Source organism: Capra hircus, chromosome 17 (assembly GCF_001704415.2).
Source record: "Capra hircus breed San Clemente chromosome 17, ASM170441v1, whole genome shotgun sequence".
Classification (NCBI taxonomy): domain Eukaryota; kingdom Metazoa; phylum Chordata; class Mammalia; order Artiodactyla; family Bovidae; genus Capra; species Capra hircus.
Genome location: NC_030824.1, coordinates 27,510,644 through 27,535,181, shown reverse-complemented (window position 1 = coordinate 27,535,181; position 24,538 = coordinate 27,510,644). Strand labels below are relative to the sequence as shown.

The following is a 24,538-nucleotide window of genomic DNA, read 5'->3' as shown; positions in this document are numbered from 1 at the left end:
TTATAATTTGATTTTTCAAAGAAGATAAAATGTATACACACCTGGCACATGAATTAAGGGCATTCTTTTTGGGACCATGCCCATCAACTTGTGTGGTCTCTGTAACTCTGGTCAGCGTTAGAATACCTTCCAAGCCCGTGAGAAGGAATACATTATTACCCTTTGCTTAAAGGGTAATAATGGGGGAGACAGGATATACATGGAGGATGTCAGCCAGGCTACAGGTATCTCAAGAGGGTCATTCCCATAGACTAACAAGTAGTTTAAAAACAGTTAAAATGAGGATGACACAATTATGGCTTTTCTCTAATATTATCTAAGCAAGAAAAATGTTACGAAGAATGAGACAAATCAATGAACAAAAATGACAAGAGTACATTTCAGGCGCTCAGTGGGGTCATACCTGTAAGTGGTTGGGCTGACGTTGATTTTCCGGGGGACACTGCACGATTCAAATTTGTTAGCCAGGGTGACATTGTTTCCAAAAAGGCAGTAACGAGGCATTTTAACTCCAACAACTCCAGCAAAAACTGACCCAGAATGCAGCCCAATGCGCATCTGAAAGCGAAAAGTCAGTCAGTGTTCTCGCCATTGGAAAAACACTCCTGCTTGTCAGCGCTGTTTGTGGACCTGTTGAAATTATTATACTCTTCGTTCTTCCCACACCTCCTCCTTCCTCCAAACCTCCAGCTGATGTTCCTCTACTCCTCCCTCCCAAGGAAGAACCACTGGTGGGGCATCAGTCACCCCTCTTCGCTTCTCCATGAATGCACTTGGGTTTTTCACACAATGTGTATTTCACCTGTCTTTCCAATCTGAATCAAAGCCCCCCACGAACCTACCACAGTCACCATGGTGACCAGACGACGTCTCTGCAGGCTATGTGAACCTGCTCTGTCCACTGGGTGAGAGAGACAGGACTTCTGGAGCCCAGAAGCTGTTTCCCAAAACATGGTCACTTCTCAGGATATAAAGTGTGGGTGTTTAGGTATTTTGCTCACAAGAACTTTATGCCAGACACTACCTCACTATTCAAATGACCAACCTAGGGAGACAAAGGATTGTAATATTGAAGCAGAAAATGACAGAGGAAGCAGAAAGCTGGCATTGCTGAGCCTGGATCGCAGCGACTATAAACACTTCAGTCAACAACATCTGGATCCATGGAAAATAAGAGTCGTGCCATATCTGGGTACAAGAGGCAGTCAGCATACACTGAGGTGAATGTTTAGGAATTCTGAAAGCTATCGATAATTTGGAGAGCAGTTAAGACAATGTTTTAAACTGGGATCTTTTAGACTGAAAACTGGCTGATCTTAGAGGAGGCACAGATTTTTAAATCACTGCTACAATGAAGCAAGTGAGAGTAAGGATGTTTAAGATGACAATCAGACACCATGTTTGCTATTTTCAAATTCTATGTTCAGTTGACCATTTAAAACAAGTTCCATTAGATCCCCGTATTGTACACAGATGCTAAGGACTTAGTCACTTAGATGTAATTTAGAATACAGGAGACTCCAGACTTCCCAAGTTTTATGGCTAATTTCAGATCTCTTCTAGAAACTTCTGAGAATCATTTGTTAAACCAGGTATTCTGCAACATTTTTAAACAAAAGCACTACATCATAAATCAGGGGATTTGTATTAGAAACCAAAATTCTGCTAATAGCTGGCAGTCTGACTTTTTTAATCGAAGTATACTTGACTTATGTTATTATTTTCAGATGTACAATGTAATTGTTCAAGATTTTACAGATGATGCCCCACACAAAGTTATTATAGAATGTTAGCTCTTTTTCCTGCACTGTTCATTACATCCTGTAACTTATTTCATGCCTAGTGGTCTGCATCTCTGACCCCCACTCCCTGCCCTCTCCCTCTGCCTGCTTCTCACTGGTGACCACTGGCTTGTTCTCTGCGTCTGGTTGTCTGACTTTCTCTAAATCTCCACGTTTCCCTTGAACTCTTTCCTCACCTAAAAAATTCAGGATTGGATTACTTTTAAAGCCTCTTCTTCATCAGTTTTACTTTAAGCACAAAACCAGATTTCTATTGCATCCGGCTCTTTCTTCCTTAGGAGAATATGGTTCTATACATAAACAATTAACAAAGAACAATTTAAACAAACCAAGAAAAGGTGACAAAAAGCTATCTTCTGCTTATAAATACCAGGCATATTTTCATAAGTTTTTATTTTCTTTGGGCACTCTTCTCATTTAACCAGTTTCTCCCTTGTACCTAGTTATTCTAGCTTTTAATAGGACAAGCTCATTATGGGACAAGAAACACACAGCGTCAAATCCAGTAGTCTTGACTGACCTTGTCCATCACTGAATTGTGGATTCCTCAACAATGTGGTTCAACTATATTATACATTACATATACTATATATATACTAAGTAAAATGTTTAAGTCACAACTGCTCCCGTGACACACATTAGTGTTTTTTTCTCACTACTAAAAACAATCTGCACTTTTGGTAATTCATGAGTAACCCCTAAGGCCATCAGAAGTTTCCTAGGCCAGTACAAATAAAAAAGCACGTTTAAACTTGAATTTATAGGTCAGTAAAACTTGCCTGGAGAATCCCAGGGACAGAGGAGCCTGATGGGCTACTGTCTATGGGGTCACTCAGAGTCGGACATGACTGAAGCGACTTAGCAGCAGCAGCAGCAGCAAAGCTAAATTATTATCACCTGGGTAACCATCTTTGAAATTAGCTATAAATAATTCTTGCAATTGCAATACTGTAAAAGTACATTTCTACAAATGTCAAAAATCATGGCATTAAATCCCTTCCCCAAACATACACATCTTAATTATAGAACCCATTTAAGTGGAGATTACTGGGTTTATTATTAATCCGGATATTTTATGTATTCACTTTGATGCTATGAGATTCCTCATCAAAAAAAAACAAAACAAAATATAATTATTTTCTAAAAAATTATAGAAATTAACCATCTGGAAAATTCAGACACTGTGATGCTTTTAAAACACTGTGGAGAATTGTTTCACACTCTCTATTGTGACCTGGCATCTATGTCTTCTCCCTTCTGGGCAGGCTTAAGGTTGGTTTGACCAATACAATGGATGTGTCACCATGTTATCTCCTAAGGCCAAGGTATAAAAGGCCATGCAGCAGATACCGACTTTGTTCAGTGGACACCCACCCCCAGGAAAGAAGTGTGACTATCCCAAGGCTGCCCAGCCGGAGCAGGACATGTAAGCACTGGGCTGACAATCCCAGCTTGGGTCCACCCTCTGCCATGCCCAACCACAACCAGGCAGGTGAGGCATCTTGAAATGGTGCTCTGGTACACGTGATATAATTCCAGCTACTCTGCATGCCCTCAGCCACTGAGAATTCCCAGTGGAGGTACCAGATACTGTGAGAAATGACCAGGTATTCATGCTATGCCTCATCCAAATTCCACTGCACAGAATCAATGCATCACAAAAGCTCTGCAGTTTTACACCACTAACCTTAGGGAAGCATGTCACACATCAGTATATAACTAGGACAACCATTCTCTTAAAAAATAGTTGTGAAGGCTTACACATACAGCTTCTATTAATATTAACATTGGAGAGAAAAAGAAAGTGAAAGTTAATGGCTCAGTCATGTCTGACTCTTTGTGACACCATGGACTGTAGCCTGCCAGGCTCCTCTGTCCATCACATTTTCCAGGCACGATGCTGGAGTGGGTAGCCGTTCCCTTCTCCAGAGGATCTTCCCAACTGAGGGACTGAACCTGGGTCTCCTGCATTGCAGGCAGGTTCTTTATGGTATAAGCCAGAGCTCTGGCTAAACTTCTTTTTCTTCCTTCTCTCTGTATTTTATATCATGCCAGATAGGATTCCATATTATTTCAAAGGCCCATTTCTGAAGGTCATCAATTGAGGACTGTTCTATAAAAGTTAAGTGACTGATTCACTTCAAGTGGGACAAATAAATATATCTGTTGGTGTGTTATCTATTAAATCTAAGCCAGGAACGTGAATTTTATTTTATCATCTGCAATAAGACATTATTATTCTGGGATCTGGCTTATTTAGAAATTTTGGAATTTTACGTGTCCTGGAAAATATTACTAGATTACCAGTCCACATTCATTCTGGTTAAATTCCTCCCCTGCTGGGCTCAGAAAACCCAAACCTACATTTTTCAAACTCCCTTGAAGTTTCTAGATGTACTGAGGTTTTGGTGAATCAGACGCCCTTGCATGAGCTCTGGGAACCTGGATTTCTGCCTACAACTTCCCTTGTGAGCACAGCAGAAGCCCGCGTGCTCCCTCTCCCAGGCTGAGCAGGGAGCGCGGTTTCTAGTCATTCAGTCTGTGAGAGTCACGATGCAGTATTTCCACGTTGCTGATGCAATTACAGTGGGTGCAACTCTGCTGTGCAGCCAGTAGTGGAGACAGCTACTTTCTGAGCACAATGGTTTCCTGCCTGGCTGTGGCTGTGTGGTTCTAGAACCAGCTTCCAGATCACAGAGGAAGCCATGGTTCTGAAGCATGGCTTTAGGATCCACTCTTTGAGAGCTCAAGTCATGGATGGCTTTCTTGGTCCTAGTGATCTGTAAGCCACTTACAGATTTTCTGCTGCTTCAACGAGCTGGAGATCTATGCTATGCAACTAAACCCTGATGGATGTACCATTCTACTGAAAACTAACTGTAGGGAAAAAGCTAATTAGCCAACCTGGTGGTGGTGGTCAGGCTCTCTCCCTCCATGGCCTCTCACTCTGGCCCCACGTGTTGTAAATACATGGTTATGTAACAGCTGAGCTAACTTATAGCACTGCGCATGCATCTCATAATGTACCCACTTGGGCATGGGCCACTTCTGTTCTGTAAACATATAGAAGTTCCACCTGAAAAGCCCTTGAGGCTGTGTTATGGCTACGGTTATGGCTGTGTCCACTGGGTCAACCATGAGAAAATACAGCTTATCTGCTGCTACTGCTGCTGTGCCAGTCAGGAGAGAATAAACATGTCTGCAGTTCCTACAGCTCCTTGCCTTTTCTTCCAGCTTTCCCGCTGGCACCTTGCCTACCCTGGGTTCAGAGAACAGTGAGATACAGCAAGACTAACTAACCAGCATTTACTCTCATGACATCTCCTGAACAACACATGAACAGCCTCACCTTGATGGGTTCTCCGTGGGGAGACACGACTTCATGAGAGAGCTCCATCATCTTGAGGGCCATCAGCGCGATCTGAACAGCGTGGGTGTCACTCTCTTTGTGTAAACCCCCAGCCACACAGTACGCATCGCCAATCGTCTCCACCTATGCACAACAGATTCTCCACATTACAAAAAAAAAACCAAAAAACAAAAACCCAAGAAGCACCACAGTGTAAATCATAGAGCAGAAATTACATCATGAAGCAGAAGTCTAACCTTCATGGGCCAATGGAACATCAGAGTCAATCACAGACTCTTGGAAAAGGTTTTTCTTTCCAGGAAACTCACAAGGTTTCTAAGCTGAGAGGTAGCACCCTGCTGTGAATAGTGTCAGGAGGGGTGTCTGCTCCCAGACTTGCCACTGATTCCCCCACATCATTGCACCTCTTTCTTCCTGCACCATGTAAAATGGACTTTGTAGAAGCAAATGACGTACTTTGAATCTATTATAATATGTTTGAGATATTGGGTGATATAGTCTCTCAGCATAAAATACAGTGCTTTGAACAAAGTCACTATTGAATCAAGGTCCTATGAATACAGTTAAGGTTAAAACTGACATTGCAACTTTTCAAAGAACTTTTGGTGCTGCCATAGCAATGATAAACTGTCTACATGAATATTAATCATAAAGTACAGAGACTAAGATGTCAAGTGGGAGGCAGAGACAATGGTGATTGGAAAGCTATCGGAAATCAACCTCTTCTGTGAATTTCATGTATTGATCAGTTATTGTCATTGTCATGATTGCTGTTGTTATGAGTGATTTTCATTTGTCATGCTGAATATAGAAAGCTAACAGTTCATTTAAATCCACAAATAAGCTACCAAATTGTAATAGGTGCATTTTTCTCCTCCAAATTCTTATTGTAACCTAGATCATATCACTGTTCTGATCCAAAGCTGGCAATCTGGAGGGCTGAAGGTGGGAGAGAAGAGAAAGGGGGACAGCATCAGCAATTGCTTATTTCACTCAGAATAAATGCCAGAGCCCTTAAGCTGCCCCAAAGTTCTTGTCCTGCCTTTCTGCTGCCCCTGATCCTAAACCTTCTCCTTATTCTCTTTCTTGCTCACTTTGTCCCAAGCTGCTGGCCTCCTGTTTTCCCTCAAACATAGCAAACGTTTGTTATTCCTTTGTCTGGATCAGTATTCCTGCAGGTGACCACTAGGCACGTCCTTGGTTTCCTCAGGCTTTGCTAAAACGCACCTTGCAAGGAAGGTGATTCCGGCCACTTCTGTGAAATCCCCTCACCTGGCTCCCCTGCACCTGCTCTATTTCCTTCCAGAGAGAACACACCAACTGGGGTGGTGTGAATTCATGCTTTTGTTGTCTGTTTTCCTGGTGGAAAGCAAGCTCCCTGAGTCTGCTGTCTCATCAACTCCTCCACCACTGGGGCCCAGGATATTCACCAGTGAGCGAGCCTGGCACCCGACAGCATCACCTCAGCCACGCACACGGAGATGCACTCAGCCTAGGGGCTAACCTGTCACAGGGCTCAAAGAGCTACTCAGTAGAGGAAGAGGCCCCCTCAGCCCTGCTGGCAAGCATGGCATGCCGTCCCTGGTGTCACAGGGAGTCTATCCTGTCCTCTGTCTGTGTGTCCCTCCCTTGCCCCCTCCTTGCTCTGGGACGCTTATCACAGGGACTGGACTCCACTCCCCACCACGCTGGCAAACTCTGGAGGACCAGTAAGGATATGCTAAACCACTAGATAAATAATCAAACAAGCAGGAAAATGACCAAAAGAATGAAAGAAAGGAAATGAAACCGAATGGGGTCCTGGTCCAATTGGGGACTGGGATAAACAAGCCATGCTGTTCCCCAGAAGCCAGCCAGTGATGAACACGGTGAGCCGGTGATGGAACACGCTCTGTATTGTAAGTGTATTCTGAGGGGAGGCCCCCTCCCCGTTTATTCACAGCATCTCCAGTGTTTCCACACAGCGTCGACGTGAACAGCAGGTGAAACGAGGACACAGACTCACTGGCTGGGACAGCAGCTGGGTCCCCAGGGGACTCTGTGCCCCATCCTCGCCATGAGGAGTAAGGTTCTGAATGCTAGAGAGGAGTGACATTTTTAAACATTTCAGCAGGGAGCACCGTGCAGCAGTGGGCGGCTTCTGGGAGCCGCTGGGCAGTTTGCAGAGGAGAGCGAGACCTCCTCACAGTTCTGAGAGGAGACCTTCTCAAGACATCAGCTGTCTACAAATAAATACAGTGAATTCCACAAGAGGCCATCAGGCTTAACCTAACTGAAGTCAATTATTTTATCTGTAATTATACATGGACCTCTTTTTTCCCAAGGGAAACAGCTCTATCTGGAATTTCCTGTTAGAAATGTTTTAAAGAGAAAGTTTCACCATGAGCATCTAGACTGGAACCAAGCAGGGCTTACGTTGTCCCATAAATAATTTTTGTTTCCTCTTTAATCATTTATTTATTTCATGTTAGGTTAAGCTCTGAAATGTCAGTTTTTTTATGTGGCAAATTAAAGCATGATTCAAGCCACATAAATGAGAAGCATGCTTTATTCTTCAAGCCAATGCTGAGAACTATGTAAAAAACATTAAATCAGTAAGAAAATGTTTTACTTCTAAAGAAACAGGCAGAATCTATTCATTGATTCTCTTATTAACAATGCGTGCTAAGTCACTTCAGTCGAGTCCAACTCTGTGGGACCCCATGGACTGTAGCCCGCCAGGCTCCTCTGTCTATGGGATTCTCCAGGCAAGAATACTAGAGTGGGTTGCCATTTCCTCCTCCAGAGGATCTTCCCAACCCAGGGATCAAACCTGCATCTCTTATGTCTCCTGCACTGGCAAGCAGGTTCTTTACCACTAGCGCCATCTGGGAAGCCCCTTATTAACAATAGTTACATTACAAATAGTTTATTATGTTTCAGGGACAATCTCTGTGCATCCCCAGAGCCTAGAATGATGCCTGGTACCCTTCAGGCACTCAGTAAACCCTGCTAACTGATGAATAACAGATATTTTTTTTACCGTAATCTTTATAAGAGCTCCGTTCATGAAGATTACAGGACATAAAGCATGTTATTCATGCATATAAACTCTGTGAATGGATATTATATCCTCTGTTTCAGAAATTGGAAAGATTGTTTAACTTTCTCTGCTTACAAAGCAAACAAGGCAGAAAACTAGATTTGAAGATAGGCCGTCTCCTGCCCTTGGTCACCAGACAAGCAGTTGGGTTTCTATTCCCTGGCCGTTAAAAGCATCCTGTTACTCTATACTGAATGAATCTGTTGGAAGACAATTCATGTAATCCTCCTGCTTCTTTACTTTTGCAGATGGAAAGGCTACATCCTCCCTCTTTGAAACATCTCAGGCTTAACAGTCCGTCTTGGTATTTCCCTGGTGGTCTACTGGCTATGACTCCAAGTTCCCAATCCAGGGGGCTCAGATTCAATCCCTGATCAGGGAACTAGATCCCGCATGCTGCAAATAAGATCCAGAGCAGCAAAAAAAAAAAAAAAAAAAAAAAAAAAAATCAATACTTAAAAAAAAAAAAAAAACAGAAAACCAAACCCAAACCAATTCATCTCAGTTTTCACAGTCCAAGTGTCAGGCTCACTGACTTTAAAATGTCACCTTTCTGAGGGTCTGGCAGCCCACTCCCTTGCTGTCACCCTGCATTCTGTGAAAAGACACAGTGGCTGTCCTTTCTGGAATAATCATCTCTGAGCAGATTCAGAGCCAGAAGACACCCATACAACGAAGGCAAGATGCCTGCTCCCAGGACAGGCTCCTGGACCACTGCCCAACTTTCCCCGTCCAAGGCCTGGCCCCCTACCTTGTAGACATCCAGTTCTCCACACTGCCGATCAAAGCGGGTGTAGAGTGCGTTGAGCATGGTGATGACCTGCAGCGGGGAGCACTGGGAACAGATGGCCGTGAACCCCACGATGTCCGAGAAGAGCATGGTGACATTGCCAAAGCGCTTGGCCTGCACGGCATGGCCCTGCCACAGCTGTCGCGCCACCTCGCTGGGGAAAATGGAACAGAGTAGGTCCACTGTCTTCCGCTTCTCCTCCTCCAGGGCCTGGTGGGCCTGCTCCAGAGTGGCCTTCAGCTTGCCCAGCCTCTTCTTCAGGCCGTCCTGGGCCCTGGCCTGCTCCCCGATCAGCACCACATCCCGTAGTGCGTTGTGGATGGGGATGTCAGAGAGGTACAGCCCTCGGCCCGTGAAGTCTTCCAGTCTGTCCACGCAGGGCGAGCCCAGGAACAGGATGGAGCTGGACTCCACCATGTAGATCATCTGGCCTTTGAGGTCCATCACCTGTGTAAAAGGAGGACCAAGCTTTGTGGCTTATTCACATTCCCAATAGACAAAAAGTGAGGAAACAGGTACAGTGATAATCCTTTTTTTTTTTTTTAAACAAGTCACGCACCTTGCAGGATCTTAGTCCCCTCACCCCACCTTTGTTTTTAAACTTGAGCTCTTTCTACTTGTTGACAAAAACAATAGGCTCTCTTATGGTTTCAATTTACTATGAGCTCTAAAATGCCTGCATACATCTGGCGAATATACCGGAGAATTGTTGCTGTTCAGTTGCTAAGTCGTGTCCAACTCTTTGTGACCCCATGAACTGCAGCACACCAGGCTTCCTTGTCCTCTACTGTCTCCTAGAGTTTGCTCAAACTCATGTCTACTGAGTTGGTGATGCCTTCCAACCATCTCATCCTCTGTTGCCCCCTTCTCCTCCTGCCCTAAATATTTCCCAGTTTCATAGGTTACACAGAAATCATGATTTTTCAATCAACAACACCCCAAATTCTTGCTTCAAGGCTTTCTCACTGCGTGCCACACTGATGCTTCTGCTCCAACATTCTCTCAGCAGCAGCCATCAGCAGAAGGGTGCACAGGACCCCTGGGCGAGGGGGCTTCACGTGTTCATTCCGGGTCACAAGCTCACATGGGTGAAGGAGACAGATGTGTACATACGTGTTAACGAAACAGAGCCACAAAAGCAGCCTGGACGTCCTTCAACAGAATGGTTAACCAAAGTACAGGACGACCACTCAATGGGATATGACATGGCCTTATCCCATCGTGAAAGAGACCGGTGTCTAATGACATGGAAGGACACACATAGATATCATTTACTGATAAAAAAGAACTGTAAAAGGTAGCTTTTTTGTTTTAAACAAAAATGTACATAATGTTTTTGATTTTGCAATGGACATCTTAAAGTAGTACCTTTTTAAAAACATTTAGTTGTACTGTGTTTATGATAAAAAGTAATAAAGCTGTTTCCATCTGGGAGGACAGATAGTTTGTCTTCTGGGTTAACTTGTCCAGAAGAGAGGTGCATTGTGAGCCTTTCTATGAGGTCAGTTATACTACTGACTGTGGTTTCCAAACTTCTTTTCTAAATCATGCACGGTTCTCTACTATGAGATGAGAGCAGAACACTTTCTCCCACATTTTCCAACAGTTAATCAAACAAGTTATTGATTTTTTCCAAGTCTATTAAATATTGACTTAAGAATCCATTTAGTTGCCTCCTCTAAGAAACAAGTCATTTTGTTTCTTTGTTGTATAATTCCTCTTATTATCCAAATTAAGTCAGCTATTTCATGATGATCAAAGCCATATTTTTACATAAGTATTTTTGTAATTCAGCTATAAAATACTCCATAAATATTTTCCAGGTGACGCTAGTGGTAAAAAACCAACCTGCCAACACAGGAGATGTAAGAGACGTGGGTTCCATCCCTGGGTCGGGAAGATCCCGTTGGAGGAGGGCACGGCAACCCACTCCAGTACTCTCGCTTGGAGAATCTCATGGAGAGAGGAGCCTGGCAGGGTACAGTCTATAGGGTTGCAAAGAGTCGGACACGACTGAAATGACTTAGCACAGCACAGCACACAAAGATGTTAAAATGTAGACTGCATTCAAAAAATATTTGTGAAGTAATGCCTTAAGTAAGCAAGCAAATGAATGCACAAAGAATCTTGTTTTAACCCTTCAAAGTATTTTGGAATTATTTTAAACAGAAATATTTTATTAAAAATTCTGGGGACTTCCCTGGCAGTCCAGTGGTTAAGACTGGGCAAATTTGACCCCTGGTCAGGGAACTAAGATCCCACATTCCCTTCACACAAAAAGCCACAAAACAAAAAGTAGAAGCAACACTGTAACAGATTCAATAAAGACTTTAAAAAGGGTCCACATTAAAAAATGTTTAAAATATTCTGAAGTGATACAGTATATTTTTACATTTTTCACACCCAGTCTTTAAAAGTGAAATCATAGATTCCATATCACAACAGGACAACTGTTCTTCTTACCCTGGAAGATTTCTTCGCGGAGTTGTCCCACCTCCTCACTCGCACCACGAACTGCATGTTCAGCATGGTCATAATGCCGCTGAACGTCTGGCTGATTTTGGGGGTCAGGATCTCAAAGTACTCGTCAAAATGAGGCTTCCCTTGCACGTCTCTCCTGCTCATCAGCCGCCTGATGCCATGGCCGAGCTGCAGGATGCTCATATCTCTGTCCAGCATGAAGTGGAAAGGGAAGGTCTTGCAGAAGAGCGAGGCGGGGATGACCAGCGAGGACACGGGTTTCCCAGGGGGCGGGTGCGGCCGGGCGCTCCTGACGTGGACGGAGTAGAGTTCGCAGGGCTGGTCCACGAACTCACGGCAGTCCTGGTGGAAGCGAGACGGCGTCGAGGAAACCTCCACTTCTGTCTCATACAGTATGCGAGCAGCTGCCTTAATGATGCCAGGGAGAATCAGGGAAGTGATCCTCTTGGGGAAGAAATAGTAAACATATAAGACATCGGGATCTTTATCCAGGCATAGGATGGACGCGTCCTCAAACCTGCCCTTCTTTTCTGCTTCTTGACAGTGGCTGCTCTGTTTCAGGAGGGTGCTGAAGCTATTTAAAAAATCTTTCAGGGTTCCTCCAACCACACCTAGGATGTATTCATCTTCTTCATAACATATTTTAAAAAGCTCCTCACCAAGAGATTCTTTGATGATCTCCACTGGAACTCCTGAAAGCACAGAACACATCTTCTGCCGTATCATATGCATCATCTTGGCAGAGCTGTATTTTACCTTATCTGACAATTTAGCTTGCTTTATATCTGCTAATAAGAGTTCCAACCAAAATTAATCATTTTTGTTCAAATTATCTGCATAAATTCATTTCCAAAATTCAAGTAACTCCAAATATAAACCCAATTGGTTAATTATGAAAGAATGATCAATTGAGTATAAGATATGACATTTTATCACCCTGAAACAACTATAAAAGAGCAATAGGAATCACAGGGTTAAGTCTCTTTCAAAAGAAGTTTTCCCACCTTGTTAACATCAGAAACAGTGGCACATGTTGTGAAGGGGTACTAGCTAGCCTCCTTGGAATATAAGCATCAGATATAGAATTAATTTATATCACTAGCAGTAAAATTCAATTTTGTCATTTTTCCTGAGATGATATAAAGTAATAAATATATTATAATAGTAGTAAATATTATTTTTTTTTAGCAAAATAGATTCTTGTTGTTTAATGTTACCTGAATGAAAATGTGTTGGGAATATATCATTTACTTTCCACAACTTTTCCTTCACTAGTCTCCTTTATTCTTTAAACTCTTTGTAGCACATTCTTCTCATCTATAACTTAGGGGAAAGGTGGATGCCCTGTTCACAGCACTTCTCTGGTGTTTGTGGGCCATGTTAGAATTGTGCCTGACCCAGAGAGAGGGTTCAGTGCAAGTCAGCCATCAGCAGCAGCAGCAGAAGCAAATTCTTCAAATCTACTTCAAAAAAAACCTCACCAGTTGGTCCATGTACTCAAACTTTGAAAAGGACAGTATGACAAAGTCACTCATCTGCTTGATTCTTCCAAACTAAGTATTAATATGTGAGCACTGCTCACACATTTCTCATAATTGCTTCCAACCTTTAAAAAATTACTTATGTTACTATGTTGAGTAGAACTTTTCATGCATAAATGAAGGACACTTAGTTACTAAGTTCAAGAGCAAAGCATATGAATGTCTATGAATCAGCCTGCCAGGCAGCTTTACCTGCTTCTCAGCAAATAAACATTGTAAGAAGAGGAAACGTTTGAGGTCAAACAAAGGTATAAGTATGAAAAAGAGTTATTCTTTACATTAACAAAAAACATGGTATTTAACATTTCACATTGGACGTTACCAACAAATAAACATGAATATTTTTAAGAAAATATTAGTTCTCCAGGTAAATATTTTCTAGGAATAGAAAATTTTACTTTACAGGTGAAATAGTTCTATAAGCAAATTATTTTCTAATTTCATATACTTAATTCTATTACCTGCTGCAATTGCTTGGTCTGCAATTATTTTTTCGAAGTCTTCTCTTTCCAAAGATTTCCTGAAATTATTTCAACATCTTAAATTATAAACTGACAAATGAATGCTAAAATTTCAGATTATAACATACAGAAATGATGACAAAAAATAATTTAAATTACTTTCTCTGTAGAGGCAAATCTTGACTGTTGAGTTTAACGGAAAGGAGCAGTGACATGTACAAACCAAATCAATGTTGGAAAACCCCCAAATATACATGACCTAGACTATTTCATCACTTTTCATAAAGTATATCTACCTTTGAAACTAACTTCATATAAGCTAATAGTACAGAGGTTTGTACTGGCAGAAAACCCAATGGTACAAAATGGCCAAGGATGATAATAAATCAGGATGGGCTTTTCTGATAAACCAACCAAGAAGAAAAACCTACCTACTGATGGATTTCACTTCTAAGTAAGTCCTTATTTATTTTCTAAAGCAAATAAACAGTATATGCTACTTTTAGGTTTTAGGTTCTATATATTTAACTATCAGGCATCATCACATTAAACTTTTATCCTTCATCTAATATAAAATTAGTAACTAAAGAAATTTATTCCTTATTCAATTACTGAACTGCTTTAAGTAACACATAAGTTTATAATATACTTATATATTAATAATAATTAACATAATTTAATATATATGATTAATTATATATGATAATAGGATACATTTTGACTGATAGAAAGTTGTTGTAATTTCAACTGGACAACTTGTTGATTCATGTTTGCTTAATTGTTTTTTTTGATGATTTCTGATAGTGATAACTGATTAAAATCAAATTTACAAAACTACTAAAGCATATTAAAAGATATCCAAGTTATTTTGTGGTTCAGTTTGCTATTAGACAAGCCAAGATCACAAATAGGCGTAAGTTGAAAATACTATATCAAACAGATTTCAATAAAGCATGATACATGTAGAGAAATTTCAAAAGAAAAAATTCTTGACAAGGAAAATCACCCCACTGGCTACTTGATCACATAGAGGTATACTGCTTATAACATGGGACAACAGACTGCTCAAAATTGGGAAACAAGTATGTCAAGGCTGTATGTTGTCACCCTGCTTATTTAACTTATGTGTAGAGTACAACATGTGAAATGCTGGGCTGGATGAATCACAAGCTGGAATCAAAATTGCTGGGAGAAATATCAACAACCTCCAATATGCAAATGATACCACTCTATGGTGGAAAGTAAAGAGGAACTAAAGAGCCTCTTGATCAGGGTGAAAGAGGAAAGTGAAAAATCTGGCTTAAAACTCAACATTCAAAAAACTAATATCATAACATCTAGCTCCATCACTTCATGGCAAATAGATGGGGGAAAAGTGAAAACAATGGCAAATTTTATTTTCTTGGGCTCCAAAATCACTGCAGACAGTGAATGCAGCCATGAAATTAAAAGATGCTTGCTCCTTGAAAGAAAAGTTATGACAAACCTAGACAACATGCTAAAAAGCAGAGACATCACTTTGCCGACAAAGATCCATATGGTCAAAGTTATGGTTTTTCCAGTAGTCATGTTTGGATATGAGAGTTTCACCATAAAGAAGGCTGAGCACCAAAGAATTAATGCATTCAAACTGTGGTGCTGGAGAAGATTCTTGAGAGTCCTTTGGACTACAAGGAGATCAAACCAGTCAATCCTAAAGGAAATCAACCTTGGATATTCATTGGAAGGACTGATGCTGAAGTTGAAGCTCCAATACTTTGGCCACCTGATGCAAAGAGCCAACTCATTGGAATAAGACTCTGATGCTGGGAAAGATTGAGGGCAGGAGGAGAAGGTGGGCAACAGAGGATGAGATGGTTGGATGGCATCACCGACTCAATGGACATGAGTTTGAGCAAAGTCTGGGAGATAGTGAGGGAGAGGGAAGCCTGGAGTGCTTCAGTCCATGGGGTCACAGAGAGTTGGATATGACTTAGCAACTGAACAACAACAGTCAGAAATATATTCTTATCTAAATAACTTGGGGATCAGGCTATGATATTACACCTAGTTTGAATTAGATACCCTCAACCCCTTGTAATATACTATATTAGTCGGTCTTCAGATTTGTTCCTTCTTCTCATTTAAGCAACTTCTTTTTTTTTTGAAGAATTAACCCAAAGCTGCTCAGAGGACTCTTCTGCCAATTCCCAGCAAAGCTCAGCTAAATCAAACATCACACAGTGCCATTCAAAATAAGTTCCCTAACTTTACCTTCAAAAAATTTAAAAATAAGGTATATGTCTGCATGTGCACCAGCAAATTTAAGTGTGTTATACACACAGGCACACATACACCAGCCATGAATTCACACATGATGTGATCAAAAGGTCCTAGAAAAAGATAAAAGCAAAAGCTCAAAATCAATCCAAAAGGGTATCATAGTGACTGTATAAAACTCATTCACTTAAAAATGGTGGTGGGTATGCTGTATGACTCAGGGAACTCAAATCAGGGCTCTGTAACAACTTAAAGAGGTGGGATAGGGAGGAAGATGGTTCAAGATGGAGGGGACATATGTATACCTATGGCTGATACATGTTGATGTTTGGCAGAAACCAACACAATTCTGTAAAGCAGTTATCCTTCAATTTAAAGATAAATAAATTTAAAATTTTTTAAATGGTGGTGGGTGGGGAAGTGAAGTTCCCCTCAGCAGTCAGCACACTGACCTCAGTAGAAATGGCAGCTGACCTGCCAGAAAGATGGGGGAAAAGGCCCAGCATAGCCAAGAACTAAAGAAACAAAGCAGAGAAAAGCCATTTGGCATTATCAGCAGGCAGTCTCATAAGAGAAAAAGTCCCTCTTCTTATTTCAACAGTGGTATAATCATTAGGACAGTTTAACAGTATGATCAACTGTTTAAGAAGTCAAAGAAGAGGTTAAAAGATTTTTCAAAATTTCAAATAAAATCATTTTTTTAAGTTTTGAGTTTTTTTTTTTTGTTTTTTTTTTAAGAGTTCCATATCTGGGAACACATCCTAATTGAATATCAGCATTGAGCTTAGGCATATTTCAGGACACAAAGCCCTGGGAATAAATTCTGAGTCAACTGGCTGCCAAGGCCTCAGGCAGACAGACACAGTAGCACAGCTCCAGGACTTGCTGGCTATCTTATCAGCCGGACTGAGAATTAAGGTCAGAGGCTTCTGGAATGCTGTCCATATCACTCTGCAAACACAGCTTCTGTCAGACACACAGATTCACACTCTCTTTTTGGACCTGTCTCTGACCCCTTATTGGCTTGCCTGCTGCCTGCAGCCTGGGACCAGTTAGTCAGCGAGTGAAATTAAGCCCAGAAAACGCACAGAGCAGATGATCCCCTCCTGAGCAGCAGACAGATGGATGAATGTATAAAATATTCCCGACAAGGGTACTGGTTTGCAAAAGTTGCAAATTCAATTCTGAAATTTGAACGCCAGTGTTTATTGTAGTATTTACACAGCAAATAATCCTTCAATTTCCGGGAAACCAAAACAAAGCCAAATCAAGTTGTCCACCAGCAGTAAATGTGCCAAGATGTATTTGTAAAATGAACTCTAAAAACCAGGGTTTGTTTGGTTTTTTTCAATTCACCTTATATATGAAACTGCTACAGAAAGCTTTAAGTTTCAAAGACAGAGTAGAAGAGAAAGTATGAATGGAACAGGTATTTGAATATCAGTATCATCAGTGTAACCAAGCTAGTTAGGAAAATACCAAAACACCTCCCTAAGGACTGATCCAGCTGCTGCCCCACTCCTGAGTTGCCCACCTCTTGCTCCCACATCCTTCCCTCCTGATGCGGGAGCTAAAAATTTAACCTGTGCAATATTGTAAAGTAATCAATTTTAAAAAACGGTGGCTCAGGCTGGGGCAAAGGGACAGGCAGGCTGCACTGGGACCTAGCCCCAGATTCTTGGCACTGTTCTTCAAGCAGGAGTTTGCTCTGATCTATGCCTTAACTTTGTTAAGTATTTCAGAAATTACACCCTAGCAGAAAAGAATAGGCCTTTTGGGAGTTTACTAAATGGAGAAGCACAGAGCAATAGGGTTAAAATCATGGGCTCTGAAAACCCAGGCTTGAAACTCCATTCTGCCATTTCCTAAACAGCTATAAAATTCTAGACATTTTATAGAAACCTGAGCTTAGTGACATATGAAATGTGAAAAATGAACACACTGCCTTTCAGATTTGTGGCAGCTAAACTGCTTAGCCCAGTTCCTGGCATAGCAAAGTGATTCATATATGCAAGACACCACTAAGCGCTGGTTATTAGTAGCTGTGTCAGTGATCGTAACAGGAGATTCATGCAACTGAAATGATTCAATTTACCTGTCTTCCTTTATTTTGTGTTTTGCCAATGTTCTCTGAAGGGCAAGGTTCAGACGCTCAAACTGAAAATTGAAAAGAAAAGTTTTAAACACTCCCTTAAATGATCATTTTCTTGAAGATACGTACTTCACAAAAATTTCTTCTGAGAGCTTGTCAGGAAGTAGCAGAAGCATTGCTACTTTAATGACAAGTGTGGTTGAACTACCCCTGGGGAAAAGAGGACTGATTTTCAACGGCTCTCACATTTGGGAAGAAGCCAAGCACTCAGACTGACTTGAATCTGGATGTGGGCTCTGTCCCTGGTGGGTGGCTCCGACAGCCACCAAGCTGGAATCACACAAGAGACTCAGTTTGGTGAAGTCAGGCACCCCTTCCTCCAGGTCAGGAAATTCCTTGAACGTGCAGCCAGGACGTCAGTCTCAACGGGGCTCAAGCCAGGAGACCCTCATTCCTTCCACAGACCCATTGCAGCCCCCTACCCCACGCTGAGATCCTCCACCCTCCCACAATCTCACATTCTGTTCATGCATCATTTGTCTCTTCCTGCTCTGGAAACTCCGAGCATCTGTCTCTTCCCTTTCTTTTATCCCTTAAATCCAATCTGTCACCGAGTTCAGTTGATTACTGATTGAAACAAATCTTGGATTTCCCCAAACTTGTACTCATTTCTTTTCCTTGAACAAACAATCTTCATAAAATACTTACAGTGTACTTCTCTTTTACTGATTTCTGAGTATCTCATGAATCTTCCTAGATTGCAAAATACTTGTATGTAAGCCTGCATAGTTTTAAATATCGGTTGACAATTAATATCTCTTAACAACTTGCTCTCCCTAACCAGTTAATAAGTGGAAAGTAAATCATTGGTAACTTCTTTACATTCCATAAAAAAAAAAATTCTATGTATCTGCATGTGTATACAGCCGCCTTCTGTAGTTTATCCAGAGGACAGTGGAGAATTCTCTGGCTCTGTCCCAAGTTGTGAAATTCCTTTTTCCTTAAGAACTATTTATATCCCTCTTGGACTTTCCACTGATCAAGTAAGACAGTAAAGTCAAGCAAAATCGACCAAGCTTCTGTTTTAATGAAATTATGAAAAGAACTTTCAGTTTCTAAAGAGCATATATTAATAGAACTTAAATGTGAAATTTCTTGAAAGACAATACAAGTGCTGAAAAGAAATAAAATAGAACTTAAATTTACCCATACAACAATTTTTCTGATGGTTTAGATAAGGCGAGAGAGAAAGAAGGGCTGGAGGGTGCCCGGCCAGCAGGCAGATTCTGAGCAAGGGCCCAGCACCCTGTGGCAAAGGGTGATTGCCTGGCAGGCAGAGAGCAGGTTTAGGAAAGGAAATGCATGCATGTTCTTTTAAATCAGGGAAGGAAGAAGGAAACGTTAGACTTGAGACCCTAAAGGAGGCAGGAGCGGACAGCCTAGTGTGCTTAAGAAGGCTTCAATATCTCAAGGGCATTTTTTTGTTGTTTTTTTCTTATTCTTATGTATTGCTTTTTATTTCTACAGGTTATATTCTTTTAAGTGGAATCCTTAAAATCTATGGATTTTCAGTAGCTCAATTTTCAGTAGCTCTTTCGAGATCAATTTCATAAAAGTTTGTAGCCATTGGCACTCCCATCAGTTACATATAAGACTGCCAGGATCAGCTTCACCCCATCAAGGGTCTTTGACTTCATAGAGAGTGACTCTGGAATCACAAACACCAGCAAGTCTTTGTGGATGAAAACCCATGAAACGCTGGGTTGCTGGGAGTTTTGTCCTTCTCTAAAACCTATTCAGACAGGAAGTGCATGCGTGCGTGCTCAGTCGCATCTGACTCTTTGCGACCCGACGGACTGCAGCCGGGCAGGTTCCTCTGTCCATGAGATTTCCCAAGAAAGAATACGGGAGTGGGTTGCCACCTCCTCCTCCAGGGGATCTTCCCCACCCAGGGATAGAAGCTGTGTCTCCCACAACTCTCGCATTGGCAGGCAGATTTTTTACAACTGAGCCACCTAGAAGAGGGGTCATCAGTGGCATGATGGTCACCGCCTGCACAGAAGATCTTGATTGTCCTTCAAGCATTTGCATCCTGACTTTTTTTTTTCTTTATTTTCTGTTTTCTCCACTAGAATAGAGACTCCAAAAGGGCAGGGAAGATCTGTTTAGCTCACCACCGCATGTCAGGCACCTAGAAAATACCTGGTCACAGGAGGTGCCACCTCCATACTGATGGAATGAAGGAAGAAAGGAGTGAAGGCACATCATCTCCCCTGCCAGCCGTTCCAAGTCCTGAAGGCTTAGTCTGTGACATCCGCATCAGTGAAGCAATGCAACTCAGTACAGAGATGCTACCAGTGCAGCTTGCTCAAAAACACAATTTATATTATTTCCAAGTTAAAATACTTCAAATTACATTTGCCTATACATGATGTATGGCTCTGACCAGGAACTTGGGATGGGCAACAAGGAAAGAAAATCCATCCATTTCTGCCCCTGAAGACTTTCTCCTTCCTCACCTCGAGTACTGGTGGAAATATCACCATCCTCTCTCCTCTTGACCTTTTGGTTAAACACTAGCACATGTTTTTACCATTCTCAGTCTGTATTCTTCCTGGTCTTTCATTTCCTTCCCACTGCCACCAGGAACTTCTTTTTCTTGTCCTTTCCTCCTAACATATATGCTGTCATTGTAAGAAAGGACAAATGGTCCCTCTCTCATTGCTGGAGTTCCTAGAACAGGTGTCTTCCTGACTTTCTATGCTGAATCAGAACTTAGGACCCACTGTAGAGCGTAGGGCCCTCTACTCATATTCTGTAATAGCCTATAAGGGGAAAGAATCTGAAAAAAGAATGAATATGAGTATACGTATAACTGACTCACTTTTCTATACCATCTGAAACTAGCACAACATTGTAAGTCAACTCTACTCCAACAAAACTTTTTTAAAAACAGAATTTGCTCTTTTTAAGTAAAAAGCTCTGAAGTCCTAGCCAAGCTGTAGCAGCATACGTTAGTGATACTACAGCTTAACAGGCTTTGGTGTCTGTTTTCATCATACACCACTGCTCCTCTGGAAAACTGTTATAAATTCAAAACAAGACAAAACAAAACCCACAAGTTTTTCAGACAAAACATTTATTGGTAAAGGCTGCTGGTGCCTAGAGCTTCCTACCTTGGCGCTAAGGCTTCTCGAACACATCCTGAGCCTACACCCTGAGACGATGCAGATCACAAGACAGTCAGGAGCAGGACTCAACTTCCCTGAGATCTCACGCCTTATGACACGGAATCAACGACTGCAGGATGGCCCTGGAGGATACCAGTATATTAACACAACTGCCGCTTGATCCACTATTGCTGGGAACACTCTGAATGGAATTTCATAGGTCTGGTTTACGGATTAGTTGCTATTTCAGATGCTTTTTAACTTTTCTGCATTTTTTCTTTTTGCCTAGAGGCTACATTAAGAAAGTTTATTTTTATGTAAGAGCAAAGAAAAGTCATTGAAAGGTTTTAAGTCTGGCAGGACCTGGGATGGGATGTTTTCTATAGTTCTTCATGTTCTTCTAGACCAAGGAAATTGTAGCTCATAAGGATAATGGAATACTACTTCTTTTTTCCTTCTTGCAACCCAATATTCCACAACACATTCAGAGACTTCAGGAGTTCCTTCAGATCCCTTTAATCTCACAAGGTGTTTGATTTGGGATAATACCCTTCATATAAGCGTGTGCTGCTGTGTGTTGCGCTGTTGCTGCAGCCACGTGTCTGACTCTTTGCAACCCTATGAACTGCAGCCCATCAGGCTCCTCTGTCCATGGGATTCTCCAGGCAAGAACACTAGAGTGGGTTAGCCATGTTCTCCTCCAGGGGATCTTCCCAACCCAGGGATCGAACCCGCATCTGTTATGTGTCCTGCACTGGCAGGTGGGTTCTCTATCACTAGTGCCACCTGAGAAGCCCTCATATAAGCAAATGTGACTCGATTTAGTTCAGGAAATGGGTTCTGATTTGCTACAACTGTAGCTAAGATCATGATGCAGTTATTTTAAAAACACTCTGCTTGAGGAGCTTACAGGATTATGGGGGAGAATTTCCATGAAAAATCAGCTAATAATATAATAGAAGAGCAACAGATTATGAATGAGGTGCAGAGACCTTTCCATCTCCCCTAGTTATCTTAAAGCAAGTGATCTAAATTTTATATGTCTTAATTTCTTCAAACAAATGAAAAGTTTGCACTGGATGAGCTATAAGACCTTTGTAACCTACGATTCCACAACTCTGGAATGCCATCTCCCACTCTAAATCTGCTAAGGATAATGAACTATAATACTTGTCCCCCATAAAACATAACTGGAGTTTACATCTAATTATCAAAAACAAGAATGAGCATGCCATCAAATGTTATCTGGAGTCTCTTCTTTGGGGCTACTGATGGGACTGAAACTGAACAGTAGGCTAAGCATTAAATCTGTCCACTTAAAAAAGATCAGTTTTTTTAAAAGCCCTATTTAATCAAAGACATCTCGATGTTTGAATAATTGATGAAGTAATCTAGTTTGGTTGCTATTCAGCATGAATGTATCCAGCCCTGGAATGTTCACTAAAATGTGAATGAAAATGGCCTCAGTTGTGGGAAAGAGTCCTGGTTCTTCAGGTCAAGGGCAGCCCTCTTGCCTCCTGGAAGTCCTCAGCCTGGCTTTCTCTACTATTGATTGAGAAGTGTGCTATACTATGACAGCACACTCAAAGCTATGAGCCCACAAACAACCAACACAGATTATCCTAAATAAGGGAAAATAAGAACGCATATATTTGATATTCTGAATGTTTTTAAAAGAGATTCCAATATGTGCATGACTTCCATTGTAGGAATTCAGAATTTATCAAACAAAATAATGAAGCCAACAGGGTAATGACAGGACCTGGGGAAAGCATGGCCGCTCTCCAGCTTCCTAGCCTCACCATCTGCTCATCCCTGTGCTCTGCCCTTGGAAATGAGGGTGCCAACCACTTCCCAGATTGACACCAACCAACTGCCTGGGAAGAGTTGCATCCCTCATCCTAGCCAATGCTGGCCGCTGGTGACTGGAGCAGGGAGACAGTAATTAAATATTTCCATCTCAAAGGCCACTAGCCAGTCTACTACTGTGCTTATCTTATATTTGAAATAAGTTCCCTCAACTTCCTGCCAATTCTAATTTATCCATTCTTCAAGCTTCAAGTCTCTTCTTTGCCAGTTGAGCCCATATTGCTGGCAGCAGTAATTGCTATATCCTTCAAAAGCTGTGTGACTTTGCCCAAGTCACTTAGCCTCTCAGGTCCTTCTTGGGAATGAAACAAGGTTACCTCTGAAGCTCCTTCCAGTCCTAAAAGTCAGCAGCCTGTGGTCCTTCAGTGTTTCTCACAAGGCAAAGGGTTGGTGTGGAGTCAATTAAAAATCATCAATAAATTATGAGAGCCAGAATCTGATTTTTTCAATGCCCAATCTTCTAGGCTAAGTGAATCTGCATAAAACTGTGAATACTAACAGAAGGAGGAAGACACGCCATGAAGACTTTCAGCGGCTCTTCTCTTAGGCCCATGGGGTGAGGAGCTCTCCACATGCCCTGTCTATTCCAAACATATTCTACCTAATTAGCTCTATGGCCTGTCCCCGGCATTCCATTTTCTCTTTTTCCCCCAGTTTTATTGAGAAATAATTGACATACATCACTGTTTAAGTTTACACACACAGCATGACACCTTGATTTACATATAGTGTGAAATGATGGCCCCAATCGGCTCAGCTAACATCCATCTTCTCATACAGATGCAGCACAAAGAAAAGAAAGGAAAACAAAAAGCTTTCTCTTTGTGATGAGAACCCAGAGGATGTACCTGGTAACTTTCCTACACACCACACAGGATGGCAGGGTCACCATGAGTTACACCCATGGTACTCATTTATCTTATCTTCCAGCATCTCTGGACCACCTTTCTCTAATACCCTTCCCCACCCTCTGCCTCTGGGGACCATATGTATGATCTCTTTTTCTATGAGTTGTTATTTTTTAATAATCCACATATGAGACCATACAGTGTTTGTCCTTCCTGAATCCCTTTAAGGGTGGTGCTCCAGATTCCAAAACAGCATTAGGCTGTGCACCCCACAGGCCAAGATATGTCCAAACTGATGACAGGGGTGTCACGAACAGGCCTGTGACCCTGACCAACCCAGCAGAATAAGGAGGGGGGGGGTCTTCCCACCTCAGCAAGTTGGGGGGAACAGATAATGCTCTTAGGAACTAGATGAGGGAAACCCAGCAGAGAATAAGTTATTCTCCAAGGAACTTAGCTCTAAACAAATAGCTAATGAATCCATAAAAAAAAAAAAAATAGCTTGCCATCCATAAGTAATTAATGGGTCCTGGTGGGTGGTGAGAGCTGTGGATTAGTTCACCTAATGCTTGTGCAGAGCTTCCCTGGTGGCTCAGTGGGTAAAGCATCTGCCTCCAATGTGGGAGACCTGGGTTCGATCCCTGGGTTGGGAAGATCCCCTGGAGAAAGAAATGGCACCCCACTCCAGTACTCTTGCCTGGAAAATCCCATGGACTGAGAAGCCTGGTAGGCTATAGTCCGTGGGGTCACAAAGAGTCGGACAAGACTGAGCG

At 41.8% G+C, this 24,538-nt stretch overlaps 1 protein-coding gene across 4 annotated transcripts in view; it reads right to left on the bottom strand.

The window, feature by feature from the left end:
• Positions 1–24,538, bottom strand: part of GUCY1A3 (guanylate cyclase 1 soluble subunit alpha) — a 64,932-nt gene that overhangs the window by 7,995 nt on the left and 32,399 nt on the right. For all 4 annotated transcript variants that reach the window (XM_005691313.3, XM_005691312.2, XM_018061473.1 and 1 more), the window contains exons 3-8: positions 17,882–17,943; positions 13,528–13,586; positions 11,508–12,217; positions 9,006–9,491; positions 5,152–5,295; positions 404–558 (exon numbers count right to left, since the gene is read on the bottom strand). In XM_005691313.3, coding sequence (XP_005691370.1) covers positions 404–558; positions 5,152–5,295; positions 9,006–9,491; positions 11,508–12,217; positions 13,528–13,586; positions 17,882–17,943 — 1,616 coding nt within the window. The remainder of the gene's footprint in view (positions 1–403; positions 559–5,151; positions 5,296–9,005; positions 9,492–11,507; positions 12,218–13,527; positions 13,587–17,881; positions 17,944–24,538) is intronic.